Source organism: Berghia stephanieae, chromosome 7, assembly GCF_034508935.2.
Source record: "Berghia stephanieae isolate SIO BIC M18660-M18661 chromosome 7, UCSD_Bste_1.3, whole genome shotgun sequence".
Classification (NCBI taxonomy): domain Eukaryota; kingdom Metazoa; phylum Mollusca; class Gastropoda; order Nudibranchia; family Aeolidiidae; genus Berghia; species Berghia stephanieae.
In genome coordinates, this window is record NC_088366.1 from 46801133 (window position 1) to 46813505 (window position 12373).

The 12373-nt window shown below is 38.7% G+C and overlaps 1 protein-coding gene across 5 annotated transcripts in view; it reads left to right on the forward strand.

The window, feature by feature from the left end:
• The first annotated feature begins 901 nt into the window (after positions 1–901).
• The window catches only part of LOC144977380 (BTB/POZ domain-containing protein kctd15-like), a 19241-nt gene continuing 7769 nt past the window's right edge, over positions 902–12373 (forward strand). The window contains exons 1-3 of one of the 5 annotated variants that reach the window (XM_078922534.1): positions 902–1061; positions 1840–2223; positions 8114–9525. In XM_078922534.1, coding sequence (XP_078778660.1) covers positions 9338–9525 — 188 coding nt within the window. In that variant the 5' untranslated portion in view covers positions 902–1061; positions 1840–2223; positions 8114–9337. The remainder of the gene's footprint in view (positions 1062–1839; positions 2224–8113; positions 9526–12373) is intronic. The other 4 variants (XM_078922535.1, XM_078922537.1, XM_078922533.1 and 1 more) reach the window with 4 other exon arrangements.

Sequence of the window (12373 nt, forward strand, 5' to 3'; positions counted from 1 at the left end):
AAAAAATTGGCCAGAAAACTTATCCGTGAAATATTGATCGATTTAAATTATCCTCATCTTGGCCAAACCTCTCAACTCTGAGACTTCGCAAAGGGTTCGAGTCCTACTCTGAGCGACACATAGTTGAGGCCTTGGAGAAGACTCTTTACTCACGTTCTCTCACAGTTACTCAAGTGAACGAGGAGCACCAGGCCATTCACAACGTTGTCTCCATCGAAAAAGATTGTAATAATCAGGCGTCATGTCTTGTCCTACATGTTAAGTGTTGGTCTTGCTAAGGGACCCTTTGAAAACAGCCTTGAGCACGCTTAGTCGATATAGCGCTATATAAATAATCAAGTTTATTACGTATATATATATATATATATATATATATATATATATATATATATATATAATGGATGTGTATAATATATATATATATATATATATATATATATATATATATATATATATATATATATATATATATATACATATATATATATATATATATATATATATATATATATATATATATATATATAATATATATATATATAATTTATGTAGTCATTTCATTACAAGTTGAACGCATTACAACAAACGTTGCTTGCTCGATTTAGTTTTTTTCTTGAAGGTTTTTTGTTTCTTTCTAATTCCCTCCCCGTACCCACGAGTAGCCCGGGGCAGAAGCTGTTAGAATAATTGGGGACTGCCATCCCCCCAGGCCACCGCGGGGCTTAGGGTTTAGAAAGGCTAAACTGTTGTATTCAGGCGGGCGGTTTTCTTTTGTCGCACTACTACCTCATCGTCAGCGACGAGAGGTTTGAGAAGGAGAGAGAGAGAGAGAGAGAGAGAGAGAGAGAGAGAGAGAGGGGGGGGAGGGTGGTCTTGTCAAACATTAAATGTGTGTACGTGTTTTCAGTTTTTCAGTCAGTCGCTAGTCAGATATCGTCGGTGTAGTTAGTCTTGTTGCATGTATCTAGATAGACGGAGGGTAAAAGATGACGATGAGTGCCCTGTATGTGATGATGCAGAGTTTTCGGTTATTGGATTCACGTCAAGACAAGTAGTAGTAGGTACTGATTTTATTATTATTATTATTATTATTATTATTATTATTATTATTATTATTATTATTATTATTATTATTATTATTATTATTATTATTATTACCACCACCACCAACATCACCAACACCACCACCACCATCATCATCATCATCATCATCATCATCATCATCATCATCATCATTAGTTCAGAATCAAGCCACAAATAATACAATTGAAGTTGTGAAGAAAAAAAACTATTTTTTAAACTAATTATTATCATCACAACGAAAAGTTGTGATGATAATAATTACAATAATAACCTCAAGACGTCACTGCGATAAGTGTTCACTGTGAGATCAAAATTACACATTCCAGGCGTTGAAAGTACTGACAGAACGAAGATGACGTCACTCATGTCTTTGTTATTGTTTTTTGCCATCCGCGTTTATGAGTAATTTTCACTAAACTGTATTAACTAGACAAAAATGTTCAAGGTTACACATAGTTTTGTGTGTTGGTCCGTTATACTTCCGGATGGCAATGTTGTGAGCTTCTTAACCAAGCGCATACTATCTATAAACACATATTCTGCCTGCCGTACTTTGGAAAAATCTATATTTTAAAATTTGGCCAGAAAACTCGTCCTTCAAATATCGATCGATTTTAAATGACCCTCATCTTGGAAAAAAAAAGAACCTCTCAAACCTGGGAGTTCGCGAAGTCCCAGGTTTGAGAGTTGTTTTGTTGTTGTTGCCAAATTGTTGTTTTCTGGCCAAATTAAAAAATATGTTGTTTTTTTCTCCAGAGCACGACAGAATTGTTAGAACTTTTCAATTCCAGGTGACATTTCTTTCTTGACAACTTCCATAAACGGACAAATTTCGGTCACATGACTTTGGATTTATAAATATCTTGCATAAACAAATACACACTAACTTCTTGTGTGTTGCTTTTTAGTACGGTAGTTGTAGTTGTTACCTGCTGTGTTTTGTGTTAATGATAATGTGTAATGTACAACATAAATAAGTCATCATGTGTACTTCATTGTAAATCTCCTGCGATCCGAGGTGATGGTTTTGTTCAACGTGATGTTGTAGAAACGTTTTGGCTTTCTCTGTGGGAGGAGTTTCATTTGACATTGTCATAGTGTGTACTTTTGTATATTATAGATGGATTTTTTATCATCAAGGTGAGTAAGAAAATTAAATATTAGAAAGAACGAAGTTGACGTCACTCAAGTCTTTGTTACTGTTTTTTTTTGGGGGGGGGGGTTGTTTATGTTTTTGTTTTTTGTTTTTTGTTTTGCCATCCATGTTTATGAATGATTCTCACTAAACTGTATTAACCAGACTATAAAAGTTCATGATTACCCATAGTTTTGTGTGTCGGTCCGTTATACTTCCGGATGGCAATGTTGTGAGTTTCTAAGACAAGTGTATACTATCTATAATTGAAATCATTAAACCGACTTTACGTCGTGTGTCATAATAGAGGAAATGCCAATGACTCCTGTTTTGGTTTTTAAAAAAAACCCAACTTATTATCCCGATTCTCACAGCAGTCCATCCGGTCAACAACAACAGCCCACAAGCACTAACGTATTCTAGTTTGTAACTTATAGATGGAGAAGAAAGAAAAAAAAAAAAAAAAAAAAGATAAATATAAGGGAGGCCTTCCGAAAGCTCCTAGTGCTAAGGGAAACAACTCAACTAACCCTAAGAAAAAAAATAAAACCTAGTACCTTTAACTAACCCTAATAGGAAAAACAAACACCCTATCAACTTTACTAAGACTTATAACTAACCCTAATAGGAAAAAAAAAATCCTCCGACCTGGAGCTAACCCTAATAGAAAAAAACCAACAACCTAGGACTGCTTTGCACTACCTTTCAATACTTCATAAATCAAAATGGCGACCGAGAATCAAAACAATTGTCAAATTAAATAAGGAAATTTTAAACTTTCACAAATCTATCCAGGTTTGTTCTAGAGTTTTTAAAATGCTTCTATATGATGACAAATTGAATAAATAAACGCCCGACAAAAGATCCACGGAAGGTCTCCCCCCCCCCCCCCCCCCCCCCCCCCCCAACTTTACAACTATTTTTATTTAAGCTGAGGCATCCAAAAAAAATTTATCCCAGATCGAAACTGACTTGTGAGGAAAGTAAGCGAGTGATCTACCAATTGAGCTATCGAGACAGTCGCCTCCCCCTTGTCTAGATCGAAGTACATACATTCTCTCTCTCTCTCTCTCTCGCTCTCTCTCTCTCGCTCTCTCTCTCTCTCGCTCTCTCTCTCTCGCTCTCTCTCGCTCTCTCTCTCTTCCTCGCTGCCTCCCTTCCCTCTCTCATCCACCCTTTCTCTCCCTCTTAATCTCTACCCCTGTGTGTGTGTGTGTAAATATTTGTATGTTTGTGTGAGTCTTATATTGGTGTATCGTTGTAGTTGTATAGAAGGAACGACATTGACGTCACTCAGCTTTTTGTTATTGTTTTCAGGAAGCCATTTGAATGATTAGTTCTCACTAAATTCTATCAATTAGACCATAAACGTTTAAGATTTCACCTAGTTTTGTTTTGGTACATTATATCTGACTGTTATGATTGTTTTAGCTAAAGGTATAGATAGTATGCGCTTGGCTAAGAAGCTCATAACATTGCCATCCGGAAGTATAACGGACCAACACACAAAACGGTGTGTATCCATGAACGTTTATAGTCGGGTTAATACAGTTCAGTGAGCATTACTCATAAACGCGGATGGCAAAAAACAATAATAAAGACCTGAGTGACGTCATCTGCATACTATCTATAGATAGCATCAATAGAAAAACGCTCAACTGTTTGTTATTCTTTTTAGACAGCAAGTTAAAATGATTAGTTGGTCACTAAATTCTAACAATCATACTATAAACGTTTAAGGTTGCACATAGTTATGTGTGTCGGTGCGTTATATCGGGATGACCTATGTTGTGAGTATTTTACCTAACGCATAGCATCAATAAACACACGCGCACGCCGAGTGCATCCTAATCAATACTTTAGTCCTATCACCTTCACACCTACGGGTAATCAAAACAACCAGTTACACAATCCTCGTGCTCAACGTAACAGATTCCACTGTTTGTCTCACACACATTCCACTGTTGTCTCACACACATCCCACTGTTTGTCTCATAAACATTCCACTGTTTGTCTCATAAACATTCCACTGTTTGTCTCATAAACATTCCACTGTTTGTCTCTCTCTCTCTCTCTCTCTCTCTCTCTCTCTCTCTCTCTCTCTCTCTCTCTCTCTCTGTGTGTGTGTCTCACACACATCCCACTGTTTGTCCCACACACATTCCACTGTTTGTCTCATAAACATTCCGCTGTTTGTCTCATAAACATTCCACTGTTTGTCTCTCTCTCTCTCTCTCTCTCTCTCTCTCTCTCTCTCTCTCTCTCTCTGTGTGTGTCTCATAAACATCCCACTGTTTGTCTCACACACATCCCACTGTTTGCCTCACACACATCCCACTGTTTGTCTCACACACATCCCACTGTTTGTCTCACACACATATCCCACTGTTTGTCTCACACACATCCCACTGTTTGTCTCACATACATATCCCACTGTTTGTCTCACACACATATCCCACTGTTTGTCTCACACACACCCCACTGTTCGTCTCACACACATATCCCACTGTTCGTCTCACACACATATCCCACTGTTCGTCTCACACACATATCCCACTGTTTGTCTCACACATATCCCACTGTTCGTCTCACACACACATCCCACTGTTCGTCTCACACACATATCCCACTGTTTGTCTCACACACATATCCCACTGTTTGTCTCACACACATTCCACTGTTTGTCCCACACACATTCCACTGTTTGTCTCACACACATTCCACTGTTTGTCTCGAACACATATCCCACTGTTCGTCTCACACACATATCCCACTGTTTGTCTCACACACATTCCACTGTTTGTCTCACACACATTCCACTGTTTGTCTCACACACATTCCACTGTTTGTCTCACACACATTCCACTGTTTGTCTCACACATATCCCACTGTTCGTCTCACACACATATCCCACTGTTTGTCTCACACATATCCCACTGTTTGTCTCACACACACACACACACACACACACATCCCACTGTCTGTCTCTCTCTCACACACACATCCCACTGTCTTACACACTCACACATACACATCCCACTGCTCGTCTCTCTCTCTCCCTCTCTCTCTCTCACACACACACACATACTTTTCCTACTGTTTGTCTCACACACACATTCCACTGTTTGTCTCACACACACACACACACACACATCCCACTGTTTGTCTCACACACATCCCACTGTTTGTCACACACACACACACATACACATCCCATTGTTTGTCTCTCTCTCTCTCTCTCTCACACACACACACACTCACATCCCAATGTTTGTCGCTCACACACACACACACATACACACACACGCACATACATCCCACTGTTTGTCTCTCTGTCACACACATACATCCCCCTGTTTGTCTCGCTCTCTCTCACACACACACACACATACACATACATCCCACTGTTTCTCTCTCTCTCTCTCTCACACACACACACACACGCACATACATCCCACTGTTTGTCTCTCTGTCACACACATACATCCCTCTGTTTGTCTCGCTCTCTCTCTCTCTCTCTCTTACACACACACACACACATACACATACATCCCACTGTTTGTCTCTCTCTCTCTCTCTCTCTCTCTCTCACACACACACACACACACACATACATCCCACTGTTTTTCTCTCTCACAGACACACCCACATACATCCCACTGTTTGTCACTCACACACACACACACACTCACACACATACATCCCACTGTTTGTCTCTCTCTCTCTCACACACACACACACATACATCCCACTGTTTGTCTCTCTCTCTCTCACACACACACACACTCACACACACACACACACACACACACATCCCACTGTTTGCCTCGCACTAACATCACCAGTCTTATTTTCCGTCAGGCAATATCTAAAAATATTCTGATGGGTTAAATAAACCAAAATAGCAGATCAAATCAAATGCCAATTTTGACACGTTTCGGGTATTTCCTTTATTGATCCAATTACGAGTAACATAATAAAATTAATGCACGATCGAACTAAGTAGTAGACTAGTCCTTGAGAAAAATTCGTATAAATACACATTGATGGCTCCAGCTACAGAGTTGCATATGTCTCTTGGACTTAATAAATCTTGAGAAGAATAGTCTAGCGTCTTAGATCCTATATTCAGGACTTTGAAGCCTTTTTGATTTTGGATCACGGTGATGTGAAATTATTGATTTGTAAAGCTATTTAAAGTACATTTTCCTTTTATTTTTCCCCCTTAGACTCTACGAATTTTTGAAATTTCGAGTTGTCCGCTCTGCATTTTCTGATTCCAGTCTTTGTGTTCACGTGACTACCTTTGTCGAGCGACTTTTTACAATGGGGTCAGTTTTGGTAGAATTACGGATTAACTCTCCCCTTACCGATGATTTTCAGTATTTTCCCAAAAATGACAGCTTACCAAGGAGAAAAATTGTTTTTTTTAAACTCAAACAATCTCTCTAGAAAACAACTTGGATCTTCTTATCAATTAAGCAAAGATCATTCTTCAAAGTTTGTGATGTACAAAATAGATCTAAATAAGAACAAATGTATATTGTGTCGTGACAAATGTGATGATTTTGCTGTAGGTGGTAAGGAGAGGGTTCAGTAGAAAACGGTAGGGGTTGCCTGAAGCCTGTGATCGTGAAAATACTAACGAAAGAGTGAAAATGGAGAGGCTGCTTCGTATGGGAACAAAACAGACAATGGGCGTTTCGGGTACAAACCCTTCGTCAGCACAACAATAAACAAATTAACGTGGAAAACAAATAAAATAAAATGCAAAATAATTTGTATCGTCTGTACTCAATTGTCTGTTATGTTCCCATACGAAGCCTCTCCATTTTCACTATTTCGTTAGTAATTACGATTTAATCATCATAATTGTCGCTTCAACACCGAACCCACTCCACAGCATCTGTGGAGCAGACTCTTAGGTTATGGTCAGTGCAGCTGGGCCTACCCTGGCCTTCTCTAAGGATGTGCTCCTTCGGTTTGTGACCAAATCAACAGCTGCGTAGCAATGTTTATGTGAAATAAATATCTGTACTATTTTTTGGAGCGCTTTTACAAAATGAGTAACTTTGGGAATGACTAGTTTGGCGTTCCGCTTCTGCTCCTCACTTTTGTCATTTAAAGGCATGATATACATTGATATACATATGTAGTCTCGTGGTATGACACTCGCTTTCAGATCGGAAGGTCCTGGGTTCCAGCCTCGCTCGGTGCATAATTGAGTCCTTGGAAAAGGCTCTTTACTCACATTCTCTCACCGTACTCGAGTGTAAATTGAGTACCTGGCCGTTAACAGCTTTGTCTCTGTCCGAAAAAAAAAATGTAATATCGCCTAACAGGCGTCATGTCTCGTCCTACATGTTAAGTCTTGCTGTTGGCCAGGAACCTCTTGTAAAGCGCTTTGAGCACATTTAGTGGATCTTGCTCTATATAAAAGCTCACTTTTTAAATACATGAACAGAAAGAAACAAAAATCTCCTTCTTGATGATATATACGGCGCAGTGGCGTTGTTAAGATGAATAAACAAAACATTCAATGTTTTGTTTATTCATCTTAACAACGCCACAACCACATTATCTCACTCATCTGTAGTGTTTCATTCATCCTGCTTTGTTGATAAAGGGGAAAACCCGAAACGTCCATTTTATCTGTTTTCGTAATTAAATTGAAGCTTTCATTCAATTTCACATTGTTATTTGTGTCATGGTGATGGGAAATTATTGATTTGTAAAGCTATTTATAGTGACTTTTTCATTTTATCCCTTAAAAACTACGAACTTTTAAAATTTCAAGTAGGCAGCGCTGCACACATACAGACGTCGTCATGTTCTCGAAATGCGTGAAAATTCGATATCAATCTATCCAATCATTTCATTATTTTTTCCCCACAGAATGAAACATCCCGATTATACACTGGATACAATGCGGTAGAACGCCACGGGTGAGGGAACAACGTTCAAACCCACGCTGAAGGCCAGGACACAATTCTATCACCACACCTTGAAGGCATTTCAATTGCCATCTCGCAGCACAGCTAAGGTCTCCAATCAATCTCTTGTCCTCAAGCTTCTTGGATTATTTCATCTTTATATCGTCGTTATCAATGATTTAAACACAGAAAGAATGACATGAGTTTTGATATGGATTTTCGCCTACAACAATAGAATTAATACCAGCAATAAGTTTAAACACCTCATGAGAACAAAATCTTGATCCTTTTTTTAAAAACAGTGAATGTCATCAATTTATTACTGTAACAAGAACAGCAAGAACAACATCAATTCTAATGACAATAAAATTAATATCATTAATGATTTGATGTCCCATCAGAAAACAATAACCGGAACCATCTTTGTAAAAGTAAATTGTCCTGTTGATGCTTCTTCAGCTACACCGTCGTCAATCAATTACTATAACAAGAACAGCAAACGACGACGACAACAACAACAACAACAACAACAGTAACAGTATTCACAGATGACAGTAAAAATTAATATCAACATTAATTGAAGACCCATTCAGAAAGTGAAGCAAGAATATCATAGAAACAACGGGCGCACTGTTAATACTACAAGAACGGAAAGAACAGCAGAAACAAAACGAAAAAAAAAACAAACAAAAACCAAAACAAAACAACAACAACAAGCACCACCATCACCACCACCACAACAACAACGACGGCAGCAAAAAAAAAAAAAAAAGCAGCAACACCAATTCTTTCCTAAGAAAAGAACGTCGACAACAATAATAAAAAGTGAGAGAAGAATCAGAATCAGACTTCAGAGATAGAATCTCCAGGAAGGCCGTTGACTCCGCCAGCATCTCCAGGAAGACCGTTGACTTCGCCAGCATCTCAAGGAAGACCGTTGACTCCGCCAGCATCTCAAGGAAGACCGTTGACTCCGCCAGCATCTCAAGGAGGACTGTTGACTCCGCCAGCATCTCCAGGCAGACCGTTGACTCCGCCAGCATCTCAAGGAAGACCGTTGACTCCGCCAGCATCTTCAGGAAGACCGTTGACTCCGCCAGCATCTCCAGGAAGACCGTTAACTCCACCAGAATCTCAAGGAAGACTGTTGTCTTCACCACCAACAACAAACATTCCGATCACCATTATGTCTCAGTCCCCGGTCAGCCGTCCCAACTCGGCCACACCAAACGGTCACGCGGCCATTCCTCCACCTCAAGTGACCACCAAGATTGCAGGGGTGCCGTGTCCGGCCACCCCCACTCGATACACGGCACCGGTGCATATAGATGTCGGGGGTTCCATATTTACGTCGTCACTTGAGACGCTTACCAGGTAAGACAAAAGATGTAAAATTAAAATACAACTTTCGAATCGGAAGGTCTTGGGTTCGAGCCTCGCTCGGCACATTATCTTAAATGCCATTTATTATTATATTACATAGTTGAATCTTTGGAAAAGGCTCTTTACTCACATTTTCTCACCATACTCAGGTGTAAAATGAGTACCTGGCCGTTAACAACGTTGTCTCTGTCGGAAAATAATTGTAATATCACCTAACAGTCGTTCTATATGTTACGTGTTGCTGTTAGTCAGGGACTCCACTGTAAAGCGCTTTGAGCACGTTTAGTGGATATTGCACTATATAAATGCTCTAGATTATAATGCTCTAGTATTATATGTGACCAAACGTCTCAAAACGGTATTATGTCGGGATGGACCAGATTCTAAAAAGTCAAATTAACGTCAAACTGGTCAAAAATATGAAACGTTGGTATTTAGCACAGTAAAATATGATATTCCTTCTCCTCTGTAAAGCAAACAAACTCAAATTAAGTCTGACATTTTTGGCTAAAAATTCAATTTTCAGCATCTCAGTCATCCCGACTTAATACCGTTTTGAGAAGTAGGGTCACATATTCTCAATTGATCGCTGCATTTTGGTGTGATATAAGATTATCAGCACTCTTGCTTCGCGAAGATATGATAGTTTTTACCAAGATGAGGGGCATTAGCATCGATCCGTATAATTTGAAGGACGAGTAATGGTCAAATGTTTAAATCCATGTTTTTCCAGAGTACGACAATCAACTGGTTAAATAATAATTAATGCTTATCAATGTGTAGTAACGCCGCTCTCACGTCATCTCTCATCCGTCCTTGTGTTTCTTTCATTGTGTTAAGCTGATAAAGGGCAAACCCGAAATGTCCACATTATCTGTATTCGAACAAGAAATTGAAGCTTACATTTTCATCATTGATCGTTATTTTTTCCTTCCTAATTTGTCATTTTGACCATAAGCTGACCTGCCGGGTACTACGAAAAATTCATAGAAATACGAGTTTTTTGGCTCCAGCTACAGAGCTGCACAGGATTCTTTGACTAAATAAATCTTGTTGAAAAAGAACCTATAAATAGAATGAAGTTGACGTCACTGCGATAAGTGTTCACTGTGATATCAAAATTAAACATTCCGGGTGTTGAAAGTATAGATAGAACGAAGATGACATCATTCAGGTCTTTGTTATTGGTTTTTTGGGGGTTTTTTTGCCATCCGAGTTTATGAGTAATTCTCACTAAACTGTATTAACCAGACTATAAACGTTTAAGGTTTCACACAGTTTTGTGTCTTGGTCCGTTATACTTCCGGATGGCAATGTTGTGAGCTTCTTGGCCAAGCGCATACTATCTATATTTAGGACCTTGGAGCATCTTTGGACCATGTTGAGAGCAAATTGTTTATTTGTAAAGCTATTTAAAGTGAATTTTTCTTTTTCCCCTTGGAAAGTACGAATTTTTGAAATTTCAACTAGGCAGCTCTGAGCAAGGTTTGATGACGCACAATTTGTTTGTTTTGTAAGGCTTTTAGAATATGAGCAAGGGAGATTATTCAGTGCATTCCCCACTTATCTCAGCGCTCAACAATTATTACTTTCTATTTTGTATCCTATACATTATTTGAAATGAAACAATTTTAATTTTAAAGAGATGGCAATTTATCTCTGTTTTTAAAATTTTTTATTTCCCCTTCTATCTGTAGTTTAAAGTAATGCATTGGGGCTATAATAATAATAATAATAATAATAATATAATAATAATATAATAATAATAATAATAATAATAATAATAATAATAATAATAATAATAATAATAATAAACAATAACACTGAACCACCGCTCCTTGAAAATAGGCATTAAAAACTTTTTGTCCAGAAAACTCGTCCTCGAAAATATTGATCGATTAAAATAATCATCATCACCTTGTCAATAACTCTCAAACCTGGGACTGCAATGACGTCTTCAAGAAAATCCCAGGTTCGAGAGAAATTTTTTTTGACATGATGAAGATAATTTTAATCGATCGATATTGAAGGACGAGTTTTTCTCGCCAAATTTTATTTTCGAAAACGTGTTGTTTTTGTTGTTCCCCCCCCCCCCCCCCCCCCCAAGAGTATTGCAATGCAGACAGTTATTAGGAACAAAAGAATATTTGAGTAGGAGAAACGTAAGAAAAACGTGCGAGATAGAACGTTGTATGTGTGGTTTGTACATGGTATGGATGAATAGGGTTACTCGTGTTTTGCACGTAAACTTGCACGGGAAACTGGCATGAAAGATTGCCAGCCAAAATGGCCCCCGGGTCTTCGGCGCTGTTCTTAACAAGGCTTTATCTGTTCGCTTCATTTTGCTTCAATTTCGTTGGTTGCCTCGGGCGCTCGAAATGGCGAATGTGAAACTAGGAAACCAGCTTTGACGAATAATACACACACGGAGAGACACGGTTTGAAATCAAGAGGAATAATAGTTAAAAAGAAAGAAAGAAAGAGCTTAAAGGAGAAGAGTGGTTAAGAGGGGAGAGAATACGATGAACTTTGAGCGAAGGAAAGAATGAGATAGGGGATGAGAGAGAGAGAGAGAGAGAGAGAGAGAGAGAGAGAGAGAGAGAGAGAGAGAGAGAGAGAGAGAGAGAGAGAGAGAGAGAGAGAGAGAGTAAATAGTGGATGAGTTACATACCACTGAGGGTTTTTTGGTATTTGTTGTAATTTTTTTCCTTGGGTATGAAATATTAGATGGACGAGGCCCTGAGCGATTTGTTGCTTTCCGTTTTGTTGTTTGTTTTGTTTTTTTGTTTTTTGTGGCTGTGTTTTGGAGAATAGATATGATGTAGTGTTGGTTACAAGG